This window comes from Lepisma saccharinum, chromosome 8 (assembly GCF_977018435.1).
Source record: "Lepisma saccharinum chromosome 8, izLepSacc3.1, whole genome shotgun sequence".
Lineage (NCBI taxonomy): Eukaryota > Metazoa > Arthropoda > Insecta > Zygentoma > Lepismatidae > Lepisma > Lepisma saccharinum.
Genome location: NC_139236.1, coordinates 86292542 through 86319018, shown reverse-complemented (window position 1 = coordinate 86319018; position 26477 = coordinate 86292542). Strand labels below are relative to the sequence as shown.

The 26477-nt window shown below is 40.7% G+C and overlaps 1 protein-coding gene across 4 annotated transcripts in view; it reads left to right on the top strand.

The window, feature by feature from the left end:
- The window catches only part of Asap (ArfGAP domain of ASAP), a 281493-nt gene that overhangs the window by 115514 nt on the left and 139502 nt on the right, over positions 1 to 26477 (top strand). For all 4 annotated transcript variants that reach the window (XM_083127223.1, XM_083127224.1, XM_083127222.1 and 1 more), the window contains exon 2: positions 13375 to 13447. In XM_083127223.1, the coding sequence (XP_082983349.1) occupies positions 13375 to 13447 (73 nt within the window). The remainder of the gene's footprint in view (positions 1 to 13374; positions 13448 to 26477) is intronic.

Here is a 26477-nt window from a genome sequence, read left to right as displayed (position 1 = left end):
AAAGATTTGATTTAGGAGAATACGTCTATATATAACACATACCTTACAGATGAGAATGTAAGGAATAAATGGAGTAGGAAATGGAGTAAAGCGAATGCTCCTAACGACGTCCGATCCGGAATCGCAGCTAATGGGCGCCGCTGCAGTCACGTGAGGCTGCTGGTTTCCCATCATCCATAGCGGCATCGTGACTGCACTTGAGATCGGCTGAGCTACGGGCCGACTTCGGATGTGCTCGGAACTGGAATATCTAGATCTCTTTTTAAAATCATTATTTTCTTACTCAGTTATTCTTAATCTTATTCTCTGAAAGGTATGTGTGATATATAGACGTATTCTCCGAAATCTCACCTTTACATTGATATACGATACGCATCACAATTTAGTTACATAACTGCTGTCACAATCATTACAGCTATACCTTCTTAAGCAAAATTTAATGGTTCTGAATAGGTTAAAACCACGTGACCGCTTTGTTTGGACTCAATTTTTCAGCGTGACGTCACACTAATTTGGTCCATAGAGTTGCAACGGACCTAGCTACACTGCTCCTCAGCCACTCTGTTTCGACTCAAATCGTGCTCTGTCGTCTACTGTGACGTCACCACTAATATGGTCCATTCTCATCCACAATGTTCATCTGAACAAAACTACGTGACATGTGAGAATAGTTCCTTTCCTATATGGTCGTTCTGGGATTAATTTAGCATGCAGTGTTAATTAGATATTATCTTTTGTGTAATGATTTTAATTATACTTATTCTAACACTGAGTTTCGAGAGAGTACCTCTTCTCTCGTCTTCAGGTTATGAAAATTATTTTTGCCGGGTGGGAATTGAACATACAAAAGACCTGTGATTCTACTACTACGATGATATGATGAAATTAATGAAGGGGCACTCACGAAAAACATCCATAGGCCGGGATTTGAACCTAGGGCTCCTGGCGTCATAGCGCTATACCGCTCACAATTACAACTGGCGACTGGGAAACAACGAATAAGCGATCAGTTGTATTCTCTTAGACTGACATCGGGCATTTTCGAGTCGCAAGGCACCGAATGCTGCAAGCTGGACGAAACAAACGAGCGTCTGATACACAGCATGTTGCCAAACGTACTGGAAAACGCGAGAGAGTTGATCAGCGCCCTTACTGGATGAAAGTTGTACAATAGTGCACAAAGCACGGAAAATTAGTACACAAAATATCCAAACACTTTACAAACAAGGCAATAAAAACAATTGACAAAAACAGACGTACGTTTACGAACGCTGTAACGGGAGAGCGATGTTACCCCTACAGCCTTTAATTCGCAACTGAGATTGTTCACACTCATCAAGCCACACCCCCCGAACGCGATTGGTGGACAGATCGACCTATGTTGATAAAAATAGGTCAGCCGCCAGTTGGGCCTCCGAGGATCGGCTCAACGGATTCTTTCTCTCAACCTTCGCGCACCTTTGAGGACGCGCGTGCCCCTGTTTGAGCATCGTCGTTATAAGCCGTTACCCGGGCTCAGCGCGGAGGAAAGTAAAGTTAATTCCGGTGGCAATCACGGGTAAAATTGCATCTCCCCTTCGGCAGCCGCAGCCTCTCCGAGACTAATCAATTCGCATCCCTCGCTCCCGTGTGGCAACCAGGGTTCACGGCCCTCTGCAAGGCCGCTCAGGTGGCCTCGTGCCGCAGAGGTTCATCAGCCCTGAGAAAGAGAGTGGGTGGGAGATGAAGCTAGAGTTATATGACGTAGTGGTAACGTCGTTACCTTGTAATCAAGGAATCCCCGGTTCGATACCCGATGGAGGCACATAATCGTTCGGATCCACGTTAAAATGTATGTCCAGTCCTGAGTATCCTTTTGTGCATGAAGTGTGGACTGAAAAGAACAAATGAATCAACAATCAGAGAGAGAGAGAGAAGGAGAGAGAGAGACAGAGAGGAGGAGGGAGGGGAGAGATACACCAAGGGGAGTAAATAGAAAAGGAGAGAGACAGAGAGGAGGAAAGAGAGAGAGGGAGGGAGACAGCTAAAGGAGAGAGAGAGAGAGAGAGACAGAGACAGAGAGGGCAGCAAATAGCGAAAAAAAGAACTGAAGAGGAAGCAGCGAGCACGAAAGTGAACTACTGAAACATGAAAGAGAAAACAAGAAAGAAATCTAAAGAAGAGAAGGAGAAAGACAGACACGCACACACACAGAGGGAGACTCAATTACATTTACAGATGTAAATGTGTGTGTTTGATTGAGTTTTCAAGTCCATTTAATGCACAGAAAGACTAATCGGAAGTGGGCCTACAGTTTAAACTGGGATCCGAACCACAGGAACTCCTTCATTATAAGGCGACGATGTTTCACCTACACCACCGGGAAGTCGCGTGACATCAAAGAGAGAGTAGAGTAGAAAGAGCAAGGAATATCAGAGGGAAAAGGGGGGGGGGGGTGAGAGGAGGCAAGAGACTGGAGGAAAAAAGGAGAAAGAAATCCAAAGAGTAGCAGCCGAAAACACGTCTGTTGTCAGGTTCTTCAACCCTAGGCCCTTGCCGAGATCATTAGGACGACGTTGGGTTCGCGAGCAGCGAACCAGGACAATGGGCCTTCGATTCCCTGCAATGTACACATGCGGAGAATCTTTGATGAAGGGCTTGTTCCGGAGAAAATAAAGTTTAAAAAAGGCAACCACTACACCGAAAAACCCTCCCAGTGTATACCATTCACCAAAACGAACGAGGCGTCTGGTGACTACATATTAATTTGTGTGTGTGTGTGTATGTGTGTTGTGTATACATATACATATATGGGTCTCCCCGATGCCGCAGTGGTAGCGTCGTCGGCTTGTAGTCAAGGAGTCCCGGGTTCTATACCCGGTGGAGGAACACAGTTTTTCGGATCCCACTTTAAACTGTAGGTCCAATCCAGATTAGCCATACTGTGCATAAAGTGGACTTAAAACACCAACTCAATCAATCAACGTTTACATCTTTACAGAAATATATATATAGCTATATATATCACTAGGGAGCGGAAGTTGGTGACCTAAAAAATATAGGTAGCCTATATGACCTGTACAATGTCCTAAAAAATGGGGAAAATGACGCAAAAAATGACCATTAAATTTGTTAGTTTCGGGTTAAAAATTTAAATGAGAAGGAAATTAAACAAAATGCAATCTCCTTATCTGATCTTAAATTTGAGTTTGCCCCAGACGGACACCTGGTGGTTTCGCCCGACACAACAAAGACTGTCATCAGTTCAGCATTTCTTTTGCTCGTAAATTGCAATCCTGCGAGATGTATGTATATATTTCACCTTGGTGAATAGACTCAAGAATATTACCAAAATGAAAGAAGTGACAAAATATGACGAAACAATGCACCGAATATTGCGAAAAATGACGGAAAAATGCCGAAAATCGGGGAAAATGACCTAAAACCTGAAAATTGGCAAGAAAAGGAAAAAAAATCATTTTAAAATTACCTTTTTTGGGTTCTAGACGAGGTGTAATATTGTGTATATTTAATGGGCATCGTGTCCGAGATGTCAGAAAAAATATGACATTTCATCAACTTCCGTCCCGGCACCTTTTCGTAGCTGATCCACAATACTTTTATTACTTCTTATGATGAACACAATACCAAACGAACTTGAAGAGTACCTGAACAGTGTGTACACACACACACATAAAGACGCGGCGATTCGTGGGCGCGGTTGCCCCCATTTTTTCACTTTTGCCCCCACACTATGGCCTCGTATATGCATGCATGCAAACGCGCTTAATTACTATTGTCCACTCATATCGACTCGTCCTATCTAGGAGTCCTCTTCTGGAATTAAGTGCTGAGCTTGGACCCTACGAATCCAGAGGATACGTGGTACAAATCTCGTCGTGAGGCATGAATAATTACGGTCCACTTTATTTCCTGCCGCCATTATTTCACCGCTTCCATCGTCGTGGCTGCAGGAGGCTCAATGCAGCGTTTCCCAGCTTTCAGTTCCTCGTCAGGAGAGCGTCGATGCCCCTCTGGTCTCGGTCGGTCGACCCCTCGCTGACGCAATCCGAAATCGACCGTCCCCAGCAAAGCTCTGCACAGGCAAACAGGCAGCGACGGCCTCCGAAGTTAGGCCAACAGGCGCTTTTTCCCCTTGTCTCTCCGCTCTCTCTCTCTCTCTCTCTCTCTGTTTGTCATCATAGTCTTTGGAGAGCCTTGTCCTCTTCCACAATTCGTCGTGTGAGAAGAGACTTAAGGCGAAGAGTAACAGTTGTTTCCCCACCAGTTGTGTATTTCTCTCAGTATCGTCGGAACGGGCACTCTTACAAAAAACAAACAAATCTGGAGGACAAAAGAGTATGAATTTCTCTCCATGTTGCAAATTGAAGCAGTTTTTAAGTTGATTATTAAGCTAGACACGATGTTTAAAAACTATGACAAGTATTTACAGAATGGAGTTTCGACTTTTCCGACAGCCAAGAAATTGTTCAACGTGTCCTTTTTCCGTTCATGTACTTTTCTACGCCGTTGGATGTTTGGTATTTCCGAGAGAACAATAAAATAATGCTCCCATAAGTGTAATTGTATTTCCCTATGCCTCAACTCCGCTCGGCAGCAGTGTTGCCAAACGTGATGCGCATAAGAGAGCTAAATATCACCTTAAATGGAGCTAAAACTGACTTTCAAGCAGCTAGATTTTCGAAGGCTCGATGAAGTGCCTTATGTAAAATCTATCCCCTATCTAAAATCCTTACCTTAGAGTGAAAAAGGCGTGTAAAAGCCCCTTGAAAGACGTTAAAAGTGCAAGGTTGTAAATGGACCTGCAAAACAACACATTAAAAAAATGTAAGGATACACTAAACACTTCCTCAGGGACGGTAGAAAAGGCTCGCTCTTCTCAAAAGGTTAAAATCCTCTGTTAAAACATTGGCATCGTCTCCCAGCATGCATCATGAATGGTTGGGAAGGATAAAACTCTTTCTGAGGACATTAAAATGGAAACATTCGGGAAGCATGCGCCGAACGCTTAACTAGACACCCCGTTCTTTTTTCCAAATCCAAATTTTTATAAAACACCGTTTATGAGGGCATAATTTCGACATTCACATGTGCTGGTAGAGTAGCCAGACTGTGCAAAATCTCCCTACGTTTTTGCTGACCACTCGGAAAGGTCGAAAACCAAATTTGAAAATAATTTAGAGTACACTCATTTTAGAGTTTTGACGCGCTAAATTTTCATATTTAACGGTGAAGAAAAGCCAGTTTCTTTACCCCCGAGTCAATTAGAAGTACTTCCTGAGTTGGGAAGACATTTCAGCACTGAAATATCCAACTTGTAAAGACCAGTTCCTGAGATGGCCCTGTTGTTATTGGAATTGTCATAGTTCCTGAGTTGCGATATCCTCAACCGGTAATAAATCATCTTTTATGGGGCGTCGTTTTTGAAAAACGTATTACAAAATCTAGAACATGTGGATGAAATTGTACAGCGAATGGTGCCCCCTGTGGTACAATTTGTGTGATTGAAAACATTTCCCAGTGCACAAATATTTATTGTTGATATTTTCCTTTTCCGTTGTACAAATGTTTATTGTTCTTCCCAGTTGTACAAATATTTATCGTTATTTTCAATCTCTGTAATTTGGTATGTGTATTCTGTGTGTATTCAATATTTTGACATATTACTGATGATGTTACAGAACAGTGATTTTACAGTGTGTGTGTGTGTATCTTGTCAAATTTGTTGCCATGGGAATTATGGACTGTGTTTTTGTTTTTAGGTGTTGTAAAGAGTTGTTAAGCTGAATTGTAAGACGTTGCGATTTCAAAGAAACAATCTCAATTACACATGTAATTAATTTGCTTGTAAAGAAGATGAATATACTTTTTCTTAGTAATATCTTGAATTGGATTTCATTTTAACAACGAACGAAGAAGTACCCACGCACTGAGAGACGTGAATGCTGCGAGTTATCATGTGACCGTATGCTTGTCTTTCATTTGGTCATAATGTCAAGGCATCCTGATTCTGTAGACTGTAGAACAGTTGTTCGTGATGCCGTTCCCACGTAAGACCCAGACTTGTATAAGACTGGGAATTTCAATTCCGTTCCAGATGCCATGTCGGCCTACCATGGAGATCTCGGCTCGGAGATCTCCTCGAGACAAAACAAAGGAAATCCACCGCGAATTTATCGAACGATACTTCTGTTTTTTCACGTGAAGCACGCCCAGCAGGACAACGTGGCAACATCGCGCGATTCGGCAGAACGAGAGAAAGGAAAGGGGGGGGGTCCAAGCTTTCTGCAGTGCAAACTCCGGAATCACCCGGCGGGGGTGAAGGGGGTTGAGGAGAGGGACATCCCATGAATCTGCATTAATTCCCTCCCGAGAGCATGCTCCGTTTCCCCTTTCTTTCGTCAAGGGCTCTTTCCTCCACCCTCCCTCTCCCCGTCGAAATTTGCAGTGGGCACCCACGGCGTTGGAGTGGGGTAAACGAGAGATTGATGATGTTGCTGGAGAAGTAGATGAGAGAGCCGAAAGTCCCTCGCGGCGATGTTGCCTTTGGATGCCAAGAAACGCCCCCTTTCGGGACAAAAAAACTGATCTTTTCATTTTTCTCGTGTGTCAAAGCGTGTAACGGTACGGTGACCGTCAGAAGTGGTTCTCGTTCAGTAGACCACATTGCATAGTATTCAAGGATGTAACTTTCGGTAGAACAAGCCGAGATGGGAACGCGAACTCACTTTCTCTGGCCTGAACTACACTTTTGAGTGAGGTAATCGTTGATGTCCTAAAACTAATCATAAATGGCCAAATTGGGTTAATTTTCTGTTCGGATTATTCGAATTATCCAAATTATACGTATATTCTGATTATCCGAATGTGTGCATTATCCGGACAGTTTTATAGTTCATTCGTTTTACGGGCTGTTCACATATTATTTTTACTCGTCAAGTTCGTATTTCCCTGCGCGGATATTCTACAGGACTTCGTATTTCACTGCACGGATATTCTACAAATTCTTCATCAAATCTGTACTATCCAGATATCTGGATCATCAGGATATCCATACTATCCGTTGCGTCCGAAATGGATATCGGATAATTTGAAATTCGGATATCCGTTATCCGGATTTTGTGGATATTTTAAACTCGAGATAAGACTGAAATGGAGACAGGCTTTTCCCGTCAGAGGGGACACACAGTGAAGCATCATTGCGAGAAAAATAGACCGGCAGTTGTCAGCGAATACCATGTCAATGAATGTCCGCAAGTATTGAAAAAACAAATGATCTCCAAAAGGTGACAAATGAAGGGAGAAGGCCTCTTCCCCCAGTGCATGCTCGTGCATCGCTTAGCGCACGTTTATCCCGCTCTGTTTCGTGCATCACTTGCAGCTTTCCGCTAGGACCCTCATTTATTTATGTCGAGAAGTCGCCGCGTGTATCGTGCTAATGTGCCGTAGTGCGTAGCAGTGCAGCTTGTGGAAATCAGCATGCATTGTGCATCGTAACCATTATGGCTCGGCATACATTAACGCTGATAACTGCTTAACTGGTCTCTAGCAAGGTAATGACAACTGATTGCGGAAAGAGCTGAACAAAATTATGTAAAAACCTGAAAATGAAAACGAAATCAGATACGGACACAAAACTTACTAAAATACAAGCGAAACAGAGATAACAGAATGCATCAGTAATGGATTGATTTATTTTACTTCGCTTTTTGTGCCACTTTCCGCTAATTTGCGAAGATGGGGATGAGTGATGATATGATGAATCGACACTCACAAACATCCATGTCCAGGCCGGGATTCGAACCCGGGATCCCTGGCATCGTAATAAAGCAGCCATTATTGCTAAGAAATATTAGAAGGCTGGAATTCAAAGTCCTTTATTCCGACCTCCGTGGCGGAGTGGTTAGCACAGCGCGCTACGACGCCAGGGGTTTCGGGTTCGAATCCAGGTCTGGTTACGAGTGACGAGTGTTCATGTTGAGTTTCCCTTTATCAATTTCACTATATCATTACTCATCCCAGGTTCGATGTGTTTTAAGTCTACTTTATGCACAGAAAGGCTAATCGGGATTGGGCCTACAGTTTAAAGTGGAATCCAATCCACTGTGCCTCCACCGGGTATCGAACCTGGGATCTCTTGATTGCAAGGTGACGGCGTCATACCGGGTTCGAATCCCGGCCTGGGCATGGGTGTTCTTTGTGAGTGTTCCTTCATAATTTTAAGATATCATCATATCCTAATATTAGCGATTAGCCAAAAGTGGCATAAAAGCAAAGTAAAATAAACCAAATCAATTAAGCATTACTCATCCCCACCGTCACGATTAGCTGAAAGTGGAAGTAAAGAAACGTTAACTAACCTAATTCAATCATATTGTCTTTTATGTTAATGATAAGCAACCAGCTTTACAGTAGTGTGTAAATGGTCTGTATAGCAGATAGGATAACCTACAACAATATCATGACATATACGTAGTAAACGAGCGATATGAGGGTTTCTGTCACGGATCACACACAAAACTGAAACTAATTTGAAAGCAAAATTTGTACGAAAACTAACCTTTAGAGAAGGAAACGATTGATGCTCATACCAATTCTACAGCAATCTCTTGTTTCAAGCGAGCATTCGCAGACGAAAGAAAATTCCGACAAAAAGTATCACCAAAAGGATCCCCCTTCTCTCCCGGGGAGGGTATGGAATCCAGTCGGAAAAGAGTGCGGCGAATTGGGATTAGAAAAATGCCAGCTGGATCTCTTTGCGGCCTATTCCCCCTTCCCACCCCACTTCCATTGTCGTGGGACGAAATCTCCAGCGTCAAGTGTGGCTTTCAAAATTGCTTTGGAAGCCGAGAAATAAAATTGAGACGTCTGCGAGACGAATCAGGTCCTATATAGAGCACACACTTGTATTTTGGGATTCTGTCGCCCGACACCAACCCTAACGAAGCTGGCGCGTGGTTGCCAGGACCAACGAATTTTCAGGAAGAAGACTGATTTTTGTCAAGCACATAATCTTTTCGTTATTTTGCGTTGCTTCCCGATAACGGGGACGAATTACGAATGGGTGAAACTTAGGATTTGTGCATTCGCAGCGGACACAGATAGCTACTGCTCCTCACACGGTGGATAAAATCTTCCGGAAGTGCAAAGATATCTAGTTGTCCACCCATTGCTTTAGTGCCAAAATTAGCTACATCAACGATTCTTAATCTTTCATTTTCCATGCAGCCCCCTTAAACTTTTTTAAATTCATTTGTTGATGTGAACCCTTCCCCCAGGACCTACTTGAAAACCTAAAGCGAATCAAATTTAAAGTTTCTCACCAAGACTTTTTTCATTACAATTATTCAATACAATTTACTGCAGAGTACTCATATTCACTATAATAATAATAATAATAATAATAATAATAATAATAAAGAGAGCCGCGGTGATCCAGTCGGTAGAGCTTCTTACAGCCGGATTGGGTGATGGAGTGGCTCTGGGGTTCACCTAGCGCCCAGCCTTCAATACCTGGGGAGTAAAGGTGGCCAGAGCGTCGCGGTGATCACATCACCTCCACCAAATAGCCGAGATCTTAATGTGATTCTCTGATCCAGAATTACCTAAATTAATCTGATTCTCTGATCAAGCATTACCTATGTTAATCTGATTCTCTGATCCAGCATTACCTATGTTAATCTGATTCTCTGATCCAGCATTACCTATCTTAATCTGATTCCCTGATCCACGATTGCCTCCACCCCCTACCCTATGCTTCTACGACATGTGCAATATGCAGGGGGATAGTTTCCTCCCACTCAAAAAAATAACAATAATCATACTGAGAACAGTGAATGATAGCCTAATATTGCTTTCATAAGAATCTTGTTCTGTGCGGATTAATAATTGAAACTTGCATTCTGAGTTTTGTCGAACGGTTTCATTACTTACTGTTTAGATAAATGAAAGCTGACAACAATTTTTCGCACTAGTATGTCGTCTCGAAAGGCATTAATACCTTGGGAGTCTCTTCTATTTGAATTTGATTTATTAATCCACGATCCCAGATGAGTTGAGTTGAGTTTTGTATTATAAACAATTAACATTAGCGCAAACCATAAAAATAGTGTCAGTTTTCAGCTGTAGCACGCCGTTGAAGATATTCAATTTTCAAATCGGTTAATTTAATTATTAAATCTTTTTTTCTCTCGAGGTTTCGCGACAATCATAAGAGCTCTTTCTATTTTTCTCGAACATACGAGACAAGTGTGAGCTCTAGATACGTATTATCAATAGTTTAACAGACTTACGAAATCACGAAACTGTTGATAATAACTAGATAACAACGAAAGCAAACCACACGAAAATTCACGTCAATGCTCTAGAAGAAATTCTAAGCTGATGTAACTTTTCAGATTTTGGAATATCACAGATGTTTTTCGAAAGAGAGGAAAATTTGTAAACAGCTGCCCTGAAGCCGGCCAAGGGTCCAGCATAGCCTTAAAACCATCGCAGACCCCCTGGGATGGCATGGCGGCTCCTGAGTGTTCAGCGAAAAACTACTGCAAATTGTCCACCTAAGAGATTAATATTTGCAACTAAAATTACAGGTTGTGAAATATACCGGGAATAAACAGTCTGACTATTGAATGCATCATTACACAGTGGAGTATCATGACTTTCCCAAAATACAGAACTTGCAACACTGATTAGGGAAAAGAGTGGCCCTCGATGTTGCCGGATTTACACCGAAGCTCCCCTATCACTTCAAGTGAAAGGGATTTGCCGATTCGTTTCATAAAACGTTCCCAGGGGATTTTTTTTTCCAGAAGGGGAGACGAGGCTTCATAGAATTACCGCTCCCCCCTTCCTTCCGTGCTGGATGTAGGGAAGGTCCTGGTGACTTAGATTCAGGGGGAACGTTTCATACATAACCGCTTTTCGAGAGTCGAGGAGGGTACATTTGGTGTGGGACGTGGCATACGTGGTGTCGACATAAGCTAATCACCTGTTGTCGAGGGTATTATCGTCGCCCAGGGAAGGTTTTCAACGTCAAATCTATAAATTATGTCGAAATTATTGTCTAGTTGGGAAATTCATCAACTTTATACAATGATTTAGCACCTTGCGGACAGTCTGTTGTAGGGATGGAAGGATCGAGGGGAATCCGAATCTGTTGTAGACAAGAATCACAATTAACCATCTAGAGTGTATAATGCTCGTGGTTCGAACAGAGACATCGTTACACCTGACTTCCGATTTGTCAATCAAGTTCTTCAATTTAGGATTACCAATTTGAATTTGATTCTTAAATCCACTATTCTAAATTGAATATCTGAATCTGATTATCTGATTCAGCATTACCTATCTGAATGTGATTGTTGGATACAGCATTATCTATCTGAATCTGATTCTCTGATTCAGCATTACCTATGTTAATCTGATTCAGCATTACCTATGTTAAATCTGATTATCTGATCCAGCATTACCTATGTTAAATCTGATTCTCTGACCCAGCATTACCTATCTTAATCTGATTCTCTGGTCAAGCATTACCTATCTGAATCTGATTCTCTGATCAAGCATTACCTATCTGAATCTGATTCTCTGATCAAGCATTACCTATCTGAATCTGATTCTCTGATTCAGCATTATCTATCTTAATGTTATTCTCTGATCCAGAATTACCTAAATTAATCTGATTCTCTGATCCAGCATTACCTATCTTAATCTGGTTCTCTGATCCAGCATTATCTATCTTAATGTGATTCTCTGATCCAGAATTACCTAAATTAATCTGATTCTCTGATCCAGCATTACCTATGTTAATCTGATTCTCTGATCCAGCATTACCTATCTTAATCTGATTCCCTGATCCACGATTGCCTACTTGAACGCGTTTCTTGGATCTAGTACCTATTTGAACGTGATTCGTAGATTCAGCATTGCATCTGAATCTATTTTGCATCCACGATTATCTATTTGAACCTATTTCGTGCATTCAGAATTATCTGACTCTTGGATGCAGCACTGATCATTGGATGCAGGATTATATATTTGAACCCGATTTTCAGATCTTAAGAATCCCGAATCCAAGGTTATCTATCACAACCCAGAATTCAAGATTATATACGATTCGAAACCAAGTCCCGTTGACAAAAATTTAGTATGGTAATCAAATCGTCGTGTTTGATACGCAATCAATGTCTCAAGTTGTGCATGCGACGCATACCTCTCTGTAACTACAGGAGACTAGTCTCATGTAACTTTATGTTCAGTAGTAGCATGTATGTAGTTTAGTAGTGCATTAAAACCCGTGTACAACATTTGAGAAAGTTTCCACGGAGTAGGGAGCGATCTTTTGCCTCCTCTCTTGAGACCATTAATGCTACATGCAGCGAGTACTGAGCGTGGAACGTTTGTAAACATGTTTCTTGTCGCCTGCTGCCACTTGCAAATGAGTTCACCGAGAGCGCGTTTGTGTATGTTGTTGATACTTGCAGCGGTTCGTAGCTTCGGTTGCGCCTGTAATGAGTACCCCCCCCCCCCGCCTCCTCCCTTCTTGCCTCTGAATCACAGACTTCAGCCGTTTTGGAATTAAGTCGTCAAGGTAAAAGAAGGGGAAGGGAGTTGGGGGTATTGGTACGAAGACAGTGTTTTTTACCTCTTGACAGAAGCGACACCAGAAAAATGTTAGTAGGTGGCAGCTGGATGTTCCCAAAGTTCTCAAAGTCGGAAGTACACAATAAACACACGATAAATAATTATGCCATTGTATGTTAATAGTCAAAATGAGAACGAGGAGAATGAGGCATAGAGAAACCACACGATTTTTTAGCGCGCCATGGTTCACACTGGCTCCCCTTCATAGCGTAGCCGCTGCTTCTCTAAAAGGAATATATTTAGTTCAATTTTAAACACCTTACTTAAGCTCTGCTTTCTATCTCTTCCCTCCTTCCATCCGCTATTTCTGTATCCATCTATTTCTTTCTATCTCGATGTTCCTTTGTTTCTGTTTCTAGGTGTCTTTATCTAGTGTTCTCTTTCCATTTCTTTATGTTTTTCTTCATCTATTGTTCTATATCTTCCCTTTTTTGCATTATTTCAATATCCATCTCTCTATCTTGCTCTGTCTTCCTTTGTTTCTTTTTCTGTTCCCTTATTTATCTGTCTTACTCTCTCTTCCACTTTCCTTGTCCTTATGTTTGTGTGTGTGTGTAAAATCCTTAGTATCATTGATAATGAAAATTTCTCATGGCAGACCACAAGGTTGAGCCAAGACTCTCGCCCACCTGTTGACGAAGTTCCTGCTCATGAGTGGAATTGTGCATGCACTCTTGTATGTTTGTGTGACTTTTAACAATTTCTAACACAGTGTATTTTCTATTCCAGACCCTGGACTTCGATCGCGACGGGCTGACGAAGATGAAGAAGGCGGTGAAGGCTATCTACAACAGTGGCAACTGTAAGTATATCCACGAGACAAATTATTCCCAATTTTTTGTCATTCATTCATGTTATTATAGGCGAATTTTTGCATAAGTGCACGATTTCTTGCCATAAAAAATCGGTACATCTTCAACATACGAGTACTTTTTCATTGTGGTGTATTCGTGCCAGTGGAGTCAGCGAGACGAGAGGAGACTACACGGTGCATGAACTATTGGAGTCTGTTCGACCATAGGTGCATACATGGGCGTCCGCAGGATTTTTTCCAGGGAGGGGCAAGGAAGGTATTTTTTCCCAGGGGGGGCCAACATGGCATATTTTCCCCAATAATAGTGTTCATCCTTCAAAAAACATTGCTTAAATTTGAATTTATCATGTTCGTGCAATAATTAACACACATTATTGTGGCTGAAATTAAATTATATGTGTGAAATATGTAATTTTTGGTTGACTTTCGTTTTCCAGGGGGGGGCACGGCCCCCCTTGCCCCCCCTTCCGGACGCCCATGGGTGCATAGACGTTTCACTTTCACAGGTTTCAATAGAAGAACGGTGCTTGATATAAGATACAAGGAACCTTTTCGTGTGATTACTAAAGGAATATCTACGAGGTGTGGCCGCAGCGTAACGCTGGGCTGCTGAGTCAGGCAAACTGAAGCATGTTTGGACATGTTCAAACTTGTGCTTACCTGAGCCACAGACCAAATGAGTCGTTCGTTCCCAAGCAGAGAAAATAGTACGTGTTTCTGGCGTACTGTTGTCAGAAAAGAAAGAGAGAGAGAGAGAGAGAGAGAGAGAAAACTCGAATCTTGACAGATGAACAGAAACAACGTCGGTTCGGTTTCACATTTCTACTGCTCTTTTACACAATGCAGAAATGTTTCATATGGTCATTACTGGTGATGAAACGTATTTTTTGTACGACCACGCTGAAAAATCAGACATGGCTCACTCGAAGTTGAAGACCATGCGTGTTTTTTCGATCACAAGGGGACTGTTGACTGGGAATTCATTGCACAAGGACAACCGGCGAATCAATAGTGTTATTTGGAAGTAATGATAAAGTTACGGCAGTCTGTTAGGTAGAAAAGACGAGAACTCTGGTCTGACAAGTGGATTCTTCAGCATGACAATGCCCCTGCGCATGATGCGTTAAGCGTTCACGAGTTCCTGGCTAAAAGTCCATTACAAAAAATGGCCCATCCACCTTATTCGCCTGACTTTACAATTATTTTTTTTAAGTACCTCGAAGCGACAAAGATTTGACATTCTTGACATCCAATGTTACTGCGAGGCATTCCGGAGAACCATTTGAAGACCATTTCCGGTGGTATCAACATCATCTCACGAAGTAAGCTTGACAAGAAGAGTATTTCGACAGCGACAGCAACCGCTAGTGCACAAGTAATCAAATTTGGCTTCGCAGGGCCATTCCGTGAATTAAATTGTCCCTCCTCGTGCTAAGTCGCTTCTGCCAAAGTTATCGAAGGCACTTCGGGACGGAGTGAAGGTTGTTGCAGAAGTTTCAGTGGTGCGAAGCTGCCACATGTGAACCTGGTAGGCCCTCAGCTTCGTTACAATATCCACTCGGAGAGTTGAGGTTCTTCTGTTGGATTCCTCTTCTGCCGTTAACCTTGAACCTTTGGTTTTTACGTCTCATTTTCATACTTTATTAAGCATTGTTTTCCTGCACAGTACCAGTCAAGAACGGATGAGCTAGCAATATACGCGGTACTTTCCTCGAACTACGTTAACATTGAGAAAACAGCGATGTTAGGTTCTTTCTACGACGAGGCAAGTGTCATGGTGTCGCTGAGATGAAAGTACAATGAGTTTTTAATAGTTATCACTAGGGTTAGGATTTTTATGACCAAAAAATCACCAAAATATGCAAAGTAAAATGACCTAAAATTTTACAAAATATGCACTATAATTTAAAAAATATGCCCTTATAACTGGACTGTTTCAAACATCAACATCTAACATGTTCTGAAATATTTTTATATACGTACTATGAGTTGCATCCACTTGGAAAATGACTGTATATTTCTTGAAAAAGCGAAAATATGGCGAGTATGACCGAAAATAAATCAAAATATGCTCTGTCACGTAGAAACGGCCAAATATGCGAAAATATGCCCTTAAAAAGTTATCACTGTATAGTAATGATCATATGTATGATAATTATAACTATTGTTATTTCTACTATTGAAGTTTTATCGATAGCCAGACCCCCCTAGGAAAATTTCTGGCGACGCCAAATGATCGTCAGCTGAATTTTTGGTTTTGAATCAACTTTATGCACACATGGGCTAATCGGGATTGGATCTACAGTTTAAAGTGGAATCCGATCCACTATGTGTCTCCACCGGGTGTCGAACCCAGGACGCCTTGATTACAAGGTGACGAGGTTACCACTACTCCCATCGAGGATCCTAAACTAGGGATTCGGATAAAATTTTATCCGGGTATCGGATAATATTCTATCCAAATTTAAAATATGCGGATATCCAAATTGTTTGGATATTCGGATTATCCTAATTATCCGGATTATCCGAAATTTTGGATATTCGAATGTTAACTGGATACTTTTTATAGTTTATCTGTTTTAGAGGCTACCCACATATTTTTTACTTTCGCTGTACGAATTTTCTACAAATCCTTCATCAACCCTCGAATAATTTGAGCTTGAGTTTTTAAGTCCACTTTATGCACAGATAGGATAATCGGGACCGCCGGATAATGTGAAATCCGAATATGCGTTATTCGAATTTTGTGGGCATCCCTAACCTAAACAGCAAAAAAGAACGGGAAGAGAAAAAGGTCAAACCTTTTCATCGAAACTGATAATCATCCCATAAAAGAACGCGATTCAGGTTCCCCATTACCTAGTCGGTTGTGAATATTCATAAAAGGGGCAGCCCAGAAATGTCTTCCTCTCCCTCTGTATCTGCACAGAACGGCTGCTTTCAATAAATTTAGCTAACGGCGCTAATAAGGGGGTCCGCCGCACAAAAGGAACGGTTAAGTGCTCCGACGGTGAAATTAATTTCCTGCGAACGAGGAAAGAAATCCACGGATCTGGTTAATCTCGTGCCCAGGCGATGTAGTTATCAACTCTACCGGCGCTCGACACAAGAGCCAGTCAAGAGAAACAGAGGGGAAAATACGCTTTTCGTTGCAAATATAGCTCAGGGGTTAGAAACAGATTTTGGAAATCCACGGATAAGTTATTTGGATTTAACATTCTCGTAGTTTAAGGGGATTTTTTTGTAGAATACACAGAGCACCCAAAATATGTCAATTCACAGAAATGTTGATTGATTAGCTTTATTTTATTTCGCTTTGCTGAGGATATTCACAAACACATATGGACCAGTGTTGCCACAATATGAGGGCACAATTTCCCTTTCCAAAGGGCAAAATTTCCCTTTTTGGACCAATTTTTCCCTTCACGTATACAAATAATAATAATAATAATAATAATAATTGCTACTAGTAATGGTAGCAGCCGCAGCAGGAGCAGTATTTCCGTTGGTCCATGTTCATATGAATAAAAAAAAAACGTTAAACAAATATTTCACATAAATTTTTCACATACATGTCAGCCTCATCGTTTCCTGGCTAGATGCCTCAGGTTTGAATCCTGGTTAGGAATCCATTAAATCCGAATCATCGTCTTTACTATTATCCGAAGATTAATGAAAGCGACGGACAATAAACTTAACAGAAATAAAAATATGTACAGGCTTATATTCAAAGGAACAGGTAAAAAATAAAAATGTAAATATGAAATTGGAAATTAACGTAAACTGTAATAATGTAGAGTCAGATATCCTTAACATTTTCTTGAAATTGTGGTATTTTTAATCGAAATTACCTTTTACCTAAAACTTGACAAAATTTCTGCAAAAGGGAAATTTCCCTTCATGTGGCAACACTGATATGGGACCATTGAAATACAAGGCGACCATTTTACCATAACGCCGTCGGGAGGCTCAGGTGCTTCAGACTGATAAACTAAGATCTCATGAATTTTGGTTCCAAGATCTGCCCTCACCTGGGGGCGATTCTATCCAAGGTTTGTACACCCCTGGTTCATCCCATTCCCCCTTCGGTGCGAGATATACTACATACGTAACAGCGTGTTTTAAAAGTCCCGCAGGATTCTTAGGACCTATAATTTTAAAGCAGTAGGTTTATTGCAACGAAATATTGTTCTTTTACAAAGGGGAAAATTTAAAATTTTGTTCTGTTCACACTGCTGAATGACGTGTGTGCAGGTGATCACGCGATCATGTGATTCCAAGATGGCGTCGATGCGGAAAGAGCTCAGTGCGTGTTATTTCTTGCAGAGTTAACATCTTGTAAAAGTTGTGGGGACATGTCAAAACCCAGGTGTTTGTACAGAAACCGACAGTTCTTGACGACCTGAAGAAGATACATGATGTGATTGACAACATTCTGGACGAGCACTGTCAGAACGCAATTCTCGGATTCAAACGAAGTCTGCCTTGTTTGTGCATTAATGGTGCCCAGCTGGAGATCTGGCAATGAACCAAACCACATCAAACTTTAATTTGCAAGTTTCCTCTGTGTAACAAACAATATTTCCTTGTAATATGCCTATTACTTTAAAAGCTACAGGTTTTTAGAATCCTGCAGGACTTTTCAAACACACTGCATATATGCCGGTTGCTTTATTTGAATACGTGAATCGGCATTTCGAAAAATTTCAACACCTCACTCACGTGGAATGAACTTCCCAATTCTTAAACTGAATTTCCTGGAACTGGAACTCCAGCATGGAATTACGCCGTAATTATCAATTCTCCATGTCTTCATTTCTGAACACCCTAACTGACAGCTGTCTAGCTGTATAGTATCGCCGAGGCAACATAATTAGAAGCCACACTGACACTGCCCTTTGAGCGCCACCATCAACTGTCTAGATGGCGCCATTTGCTTTAATAATTACCGACTTCCTCACCAGATAGCGTTGCAATTACTGACTTGCATGTTGTTCTCCTTTGTCGCGTATGACTCGGACGTGCTACCTTTCGCAAAAGTTCAGGCCAGAAGTGTTCCTGGCCCAGAGGGAAATTTCCCTGTAGTATTAAAAAAATCCCTTTCGAACTTAAAATTCCCTCTTTCAAGTCAATAAATACAAAAAAAGACGTGTTGATGGTTCCGGACATTTCGATCTATGAGCGTGTACGAAAGATTTGTAGAATTTAAAGGCAAATTTAGCATCAAATTAGGACTTCTGAACACTTTTGTGCAGGCGTGTCACAAAAAAATTATTGGTGTTACCTGGGTTCGATAAATCTTGTTCATGTACCATTTACTTAATTCATTTTCTTTTTATTTAACATTAAGGCGAAGAATGACAGTGTTGCACCAAGTGTGCACTTTTTCAACATCGTCGGAACGGGCACTGCTAAAAAAAAAAAAAAAAAAAAAAACTAGTACAAGAGAGTATGAATTTTTCCCCACATTGCAATTTTAAAACTTGATTATTAAGCTACGTTTTTTAAGGGTTGGCAACACTGCGTTGCCAAGAGGAGTTTGTACGTTATTCCGTTATTATTGCTTAGTTTGTAGTTTTGTGTTCATGAAAACACAGTGTATTCTAATTCTGAGCACATTTTGTCTGTGTTGCGGACAAAACAAGATGGAGTGTCAAGTGGGCAAAGTTGTTCATTTCCGGCCCATTTTGCTCTTCGAGTTTAACCGAGTATCAAGTGCAGCAGTAGGAAGTCTTTCCTAATGAAGATGCTCTTGAAACTTGTCTAATGATTTCTTCAACTCAAAAACAATTTGTGCTGTCTATGGGACTAATGCCATATACTGAAAACACAGCAGTTCCACAGGCGAAGCATTGAACTCCTCCCCCAACATTGACAATGGAGGCGACTAAATTAATAACTGAGTGTGTGTTGTTGTGACTGTGTATTGTTAGACTACAATAACAATGTTTCATCTTACCACCTGTGTACTTGTGTTAATTAATTATTGTATTCCTGTTAACGTATGTTATAACTACGAACTTATGCACCGACCCAATATATACGATCGTAACAAAAGATGATTAAATATTTATATGATAGCATACATTCCTTGGGGACAAACAACAACTTAAAGTTACGGCTAATCAAATTGAAGTTTAGACTTTTCCCAACGCAAGAAGAAATTCAACCTGTCTTCTTTCCGTTCATGTGTTTTTCTACACCATCCGAAGTTTGATATTCCAAAGAGAACTAATAAAATAATACTCCCATACATGAACGTCCGCAGGTTTTTTTTCAGGGGGGCAAACAAGGCACATTTCCCTCAATAATAGGGTTGTTCCCTCAAAAAACATTGCTTAAATTTGAATTTATCATATTCATGCAATAATTAACCCATATTATTGTGGCTGTTATGAAATTATATGTGAAAAATATATAATTTTTGGCTATCTTTCATTTTCCAGGGGGGGGGCACGGCCCCCCTTGCCCCCCTTCCGGACGCCCATGCTCCCATAAGCGTAATGCTAAGTTTTCTCCCCCTCCTACAACCACCCTCTCTCTTTCTCTAGCTCCCCACGGATAAAAGTCGTTGGGGGGAGGAGCAGTTTTGGGTCCTCGCGTCTGGCTGGATATGGAAACTGTTCCTCGTGCCTTTAAATTTACTTTACCTTCAGACTCCACTATGAATTAAAGTTGTAATTTGAAAATTCTTACAATTTTCATTTCAATTAATCAGCTGAGTTCAGAGTGAAACGATATATGACATTTCAGCCGCTATACCGAACTAAAAGAGGAATAACTGACGCAACCGTGAGTCAGAAATGAGCCCTGTTTCTTGCACGTTTTTGGATGTTTCCTCAATTTTATCTTTCCTGTAATTTTCCAAAGAGGGCTCCACGAACGGCGCATTTGCAACGAGAGATTCTCGCGGTAGAAATTGAGGGAAACTGGAACTCGCTGGGCTGAATTTGGAGGCGACGCCAGCGCCTCTCGCGGAGACTTCGCCGCGCCAGATCGATAAAGCACGTGGGGTGTTCTGCCAGGAAGAATTCTAATGTATACTCTACAAATGTAATTGCAATTTTGCGTAGTGGAACGCGGAATAGGCTTGCACGCGCGAGCCGACGAAGGGGGCATCAACCTTGAGCAGTGGCGTACCCACTAAGGTTTGCTGGGTGTCGTAATGTTCTCAATTTCTTGCCTACAGATGGAGTATAATTGTTATGCAGGGTGAATATAAATTCCGGACATTTCAATGATGAAGTACCCACGTTTAGTTTTTTTTTTGTTTTTAATAGACCATATTGATCATTTTTATTTACAACACGTACAACATTTCACCACTTTAAATAACCGAATCTCTGGCCACTTCGATCCCCCGACGTTACATCTCTGGACTTCTTCTTTGGAGGTTTGTCAAGGACAGGGACGAAAGTATCGGACATTTATGAACTAAAAAGACGAATCAGTGAAGTATTCGGAGAGACAACAGTCCAATGGGCGTAACACATGGTTTACACATAATTGAATGCCGCCTGAATATTTTTATCTGCCACACATGGAGGTTCTTTAAAGTGGTGGATGTTGTAAATAAAGCTGTTCAACATGGTCTATTCAAGACAATAAACTAAATGTGGTACCTTACTTTGTTCTTTTTTTATTCATCCTTGAAATGTGCTCAATAATGTATAACCACCCTGTATTATAAACATCAAAGCGTCTGGATGCTCGAAATGCTAATTTTAATTCCAGAAATGGAGTATAGAATTCATCATTTTCAAATAGGTATACGAGGTCTGCCCAAGGAGAAACCGAACTTTCGAAATAGCCCGCCAATCGATACCTGCTAAGCTACTGGCTTATCCGGAAACAGTTCCCGCCACTCAATAAAACAATTAGACGCGGGAAAGTGTCCTACGGCAAGTGTCCGCCAACCATCAAAAAGTCGGAAAAATATCGGTTGGTATCGGTAAATAAAATCCAACCGATGCTTTCCGATACCAATACCACTGGTCAGGAGGTGTGATTGGCCCCCTTTTTTTAAAGAAGGGAACGAAAATGCAATTACGGTAAACGGTCCTCGTTATCGGGACATGATGAGAAATTTTGTGTGGCCTGCTCTGGATGAACTGGATACCGTGAGTATGTGGTTTCAGCAGGACGGGCCTACCTGCCACACATCCAACGAGACGATAACCTTACTGCAAGAAAAGTTTCCTGGTCGCGTGATCTCACTTCGTGGTGACCAGGAGTGGCCTCTGAGGTCTTGTGACCTCACCCCATGTGATTTCTTTTTATGGGGTTATGTGAAGTCACAAGTGTACATGAACAAACCTCAAACAATCACCGAATTGAAGAGGGAAATCCAACGGGTAATTGGTTGAATCGACAGAGACGTCTGCACAAGAGTCATGGTGAACTTCACAGATCGAGTTACTGCCTGCTTACAAAACGGAGGTGGACATATGCCAGACATAATTTTTCACTTTTAAATCGCATACGGGCATATGACTGACACTTTTCGCTTTTAAATTATTAAATCGTAGTGAATGTGTAAAATAATAAAAAAAATGTCAACTTTCATGCAATTTTGGTTGAGTTATTGCATTTTCAAAAACTGCTCACTTTATGAAACACCCTTTATTTATCTTCTTCCATAATTGATAGAAGAGAAGAGAAGATAAATTTTGTTGTAAATAGGATTCTTGTTAGTTTGTTAGGAAGCCTTGAAAATTAATTTTAATGCACTTTAGATTGTCTACGTAGTAAACTACAACCCAATGTAATCTACGCGTAGATTACGTGTAGGCAGCGCATGTAGACGTAAACTTATAGTGTACGGCACATCACTGGGCACAACCCGTCATTTTGCTGGCGACATTACTGCAACGAACACACGCATGCAGTACAATTCAGTGTACTGAAACGACGTTGTTGATCCTAGTTCCAAAGTACCGCTCCTGAAAGCGGAGCAGAAATACCATCGCACAGCTGTGACGTAACGCCATTTGGTGGACTGTTGGAACAGAATTGAAAAACAAAGTTTGGAACATGAAGACGGAAACAAAGGTTGCCCATAAATTCAATTTCTGGCCTTGATGCAATTTCGAGCGTTTCTTTCCTTTCTTCTCGACCCACTGGCTCCAAATTGCGTCTCTTTTCCCCATTTTCCCTCGACTTTTGTTTGATCCCACGATCCGTCTGTTGAGCGGCGATATCTGGCGGGAGGGGAAGCTTTGGACGGGTGGGCGTAAACGATAACATCGTGTCAGAATACTGTTCGAAGTGAGCTCATTCAACAGCCAACATAAACTGTAGATTGACAGGCGTCCGACTGAAGTAGGGATGGTACACAGAAGCAGGGTTGTTGAAGGTCCAGGAACACATAAATTCTAATGTGTTCTATTGGGTTCCTCTGTAGGACCGGAATCTTTTTTTCTCGCTCAATTTAAATACGGTCCAAGTTGCGTATTGTTTCATTGATAAAAGGTTCCTGGACCGTATTTAAATTGATTCGGAGAAAAAGTTCCTGGACCGTATTTGAAATGAATCAGAAAAAAGGTTCCTGGACCGAATTTAAATTCACTCAGAAAAAAGGTTCCTGGACCGTATTTGAAACGAATCAGAAAAAAGGTACCTGGACCGAATTTAAATTCACTCAGAAAAAAGGTTCCTGGACCGTATTTGAAACGAATCAGAAAAAAGGTTCCTGGACCGAATTTAAATTCACTCAGAAAAAAGGTTCCTGGACCGAATTTAAATTCACTCAGAAAAAAGGTTCCTGGACCGTATTTGAAATGAATCAGAAAAAAGGTTCCTGGACCGAATTTAAATTCACTCAGAAAAAAGGTTCCTGGACCGTATTTGAAATGAATCAGAAAAAAGGTTCCTGGACCGAATTTAAATTCACTCAGAAAAAAGGTTCCTGGACCGAATTTAAATTCACTCAGAAAAAAGGTTCCTGGACCGTATTTGAAATGAATCAGAAAAAAGGTTCCTGGACCGAATTTAAATTCACTCAGAAAAAAGGTTCCTGGACCGTATTTGAAATGAATCAGAAAAAAGGTTCCTGGACCGAATTTAAATTCACTCAGAAAAAAGGTTCCTGTACCGTATTTGAAATGAATCAGAAAAAAGGTTCCTGGACCGAATTTAAATTCACTCAGAAAAAAGGTTCCTGGACCGTATTTGAAACGAATCAGAAAAAAGGTTCCTGGACCGAATTTAAATTCATTCAGAAAAAAGGTTCCTGGACCGTATTTGAAATGAATCAGAAAAAAGGTTCCTGGACCGAATTTAAATTCACTCAGAAAAAAGGTTCCTGGACCGTATTTGAAACGAATCAGAAAAAAGGTTCCTGGACCGAATTTAAATTCACTCAGAAAAAAGGTTCCTGGACCGAATTTAAATTCACTCAGAAAAAAGGTTCCTGGACCGTATTTGAAATGAATCAGAAAAAAGGTTCCTGGACCGAATTTAAATTCACTCAGAAAAAAGGTTCCTGGACCGTATTTGAAATGAATCAGAAAAAAGGTTCCTGGACCGAATTTAAATTCACTCAGAAAAAAGGTTCCTGGACCGAATTTAAATTCACTCAGAAAAAAGGTTCCTGGACCGTATTTGAAATGAATCAGAAAAAAGGTTCCTGGACCGAATTTAAATTCACTCAGAAAAAAGGTTCCTGGACCGTATTTGAAATGAATCAGAAAAAAGGTTCCTGGACCGAATTTAAATTCACTCAGAAAAAAGGTTCCTGGACCGTATTTGAAATGAATCAGAAAAAAGGTTCCTGGACCGAATTTAAATTCACTCAGAAAAAAGGTTCCTGGACCGTATTTGAAACGAATCAGAAAAAAGGTTCCTGGACCGAATTTAAATTCACTCAGAAAAAAGGTTCCTGGACCGTATTTGAAATGAATCAGAAAAAAGGTTCCTGGACCGAATTTAAATTCACTCAGAAAAAAGGTTCCTGGACCGTATTTGAAACGAATCAGAAAAAGGTTCCTGGACCGAATTTAAATTCACTCAGAAAAAAGGTTCCTGGACCGAATTTAAATTCACTCAGAAAAAAGGTTCCTGGACCGTATTTGAAATGAATCAGAAAAAAGGTTCCTGGACCGAATTTAAATTCACTCAGAAAAAAGGTTCCTGGACCGTATTTGAAATGAATCAGAAAAAAGGTTCCTGGACCGAATTTAAATTCACTCAGAAAAAAGGTTCCTGGACCGTATTTGAAATGAATCAGAAAAAAGGTTCCTGGACCGAATTTAAATTCACTCAGAAAAAAGGTTCCTGGACCGTATTTGAAATGAATCAGAAAAAAGGTTCCTGGACCGAATTTAAATTCACTCAGAAAAAAGGTTCCTGGACCGTATTTGAAATGAATCAGAAAAAAGGTTCCTGGACCGAATTTAAATTCACTCAGAAAAAAGGTTCCTGGACCGTATTTGAAACGAATCAGAAAAAAGGTTCCTGGACCGAATTTAAATTCACTCAGAAAAAAGGTTCCTGGACCGAATTTAAATTCACTCAGAAAAAAGGTTCCTGGACCGTATTTGAAATGAATCAGAAAAAAGGTTCCTGGACCGAATTTAAATTCACTCAGAAAAAAGGTTCCTGGACCGTATTTGAAATGAATCAGAAAAAAGGTTCCTGGACCGAATTTAAATTCACTCAGAAAAAAGGTTCCTGGACCGTATTTGAAATGAATCAGAAAAAAGGTTCCTGGACCGAATTTAAATTCACTCAGAAAAAAGGTTCCTGGACCGTATTTGAAACGAATCAGAAAAAAGGTACCTGGACCGAATTTAAATTCACTCAGAAAAAAGGTTCCTGGACCGTATTTGAAACGAATCAGAAAAAAGGTTCCTGGACCGAATTTAAATTCACTCAGAAAAAAGGTTCCTGGACCGAATTTAAATTCACTCAGAAAAAAGGTTCCTGGACCGTATTTGAAATGAATCAGAAAAAAGGTTCCTGGACCGAATTTAAATTCACTCAGAAAAAAGGTTCCTGGACCGTATTTGAAATGAATCAGAAATAAGGTTCCTGGACCGAATTTAAATTCACTCAGAAAAAAGGTTCCTGGACCGAATTTAAATTCACTCAGAAAAAAGGTTCCTGGACCGTATTTGAAATGAATCAGAAAAAAGGTTCCTGGACCGAATTTAAATTCACTCAGAAAAAAGGTTCCTGGACCGTATTTGAAATGAATCAGAAAAAAGGTTCCTGGACCGAATTTAAATTCACTCAGAAAAAAGGTTCCTGGACCGTATTTGAAACGAATCAGAAAAAAGGTTCCTGGACCGAATTTAAATTCACTCAGAAAAAAGGTTCCTGGACCGTATTTAAAATGAATCAGAAAAAAGGTTCCTGGACCGAATTTAAATTCACTCAGAAAAAAGGTTCCTGGACCGTATTTGAAACGAATCAGAAAAAAGGTTCCTGGACCGAATTTAAATTCACTCAGAAAAAAGGTTCCTGGACCGAATTTAAATTCACTCAGAAAAAAGGTTCCTGGACCGAATTTAAATTCACTCAGAAAAAAGGTTCCTGGACCGTATTTGAAATGAATCAGAAAAAAGGTTCCTGGACCGAATTTAAATTCACTCAGAAAAAAGGTTCCTGGACCGTATTTGAAATGAATCAGAAAAAAGGTTCCTGGACCGAATTTAAATTCACTCAGAAAAAAGGTTCCTGGACCGTATTTGAAATGAATCAGAAAAAAGGTTCCTGGACCGAATTTAAATTCACTCAGAAAAAAGGTTCCTGGACCGTATTTGAAATGAATCAGAAAAAAGGTTCCTGGACCGAATTTAAATTCACTCAGAAAAAAGGTTCCTGGACCGTATTTGAAACGAATCAGAAAAAAGGTTCCTGGACCGAATTTAAATTCACTCAGAAAAAAGGTTCCTGGACCGAATTTAAATTCACTCAGAAAAAAGGTTCCTGGACCGTATTTGAAATGAATCAGAAAAAAGGTTCCTGGACCGAATTTAAATTCACTCAGAAAAAAGGTTCCTGGACCGTATTTGAA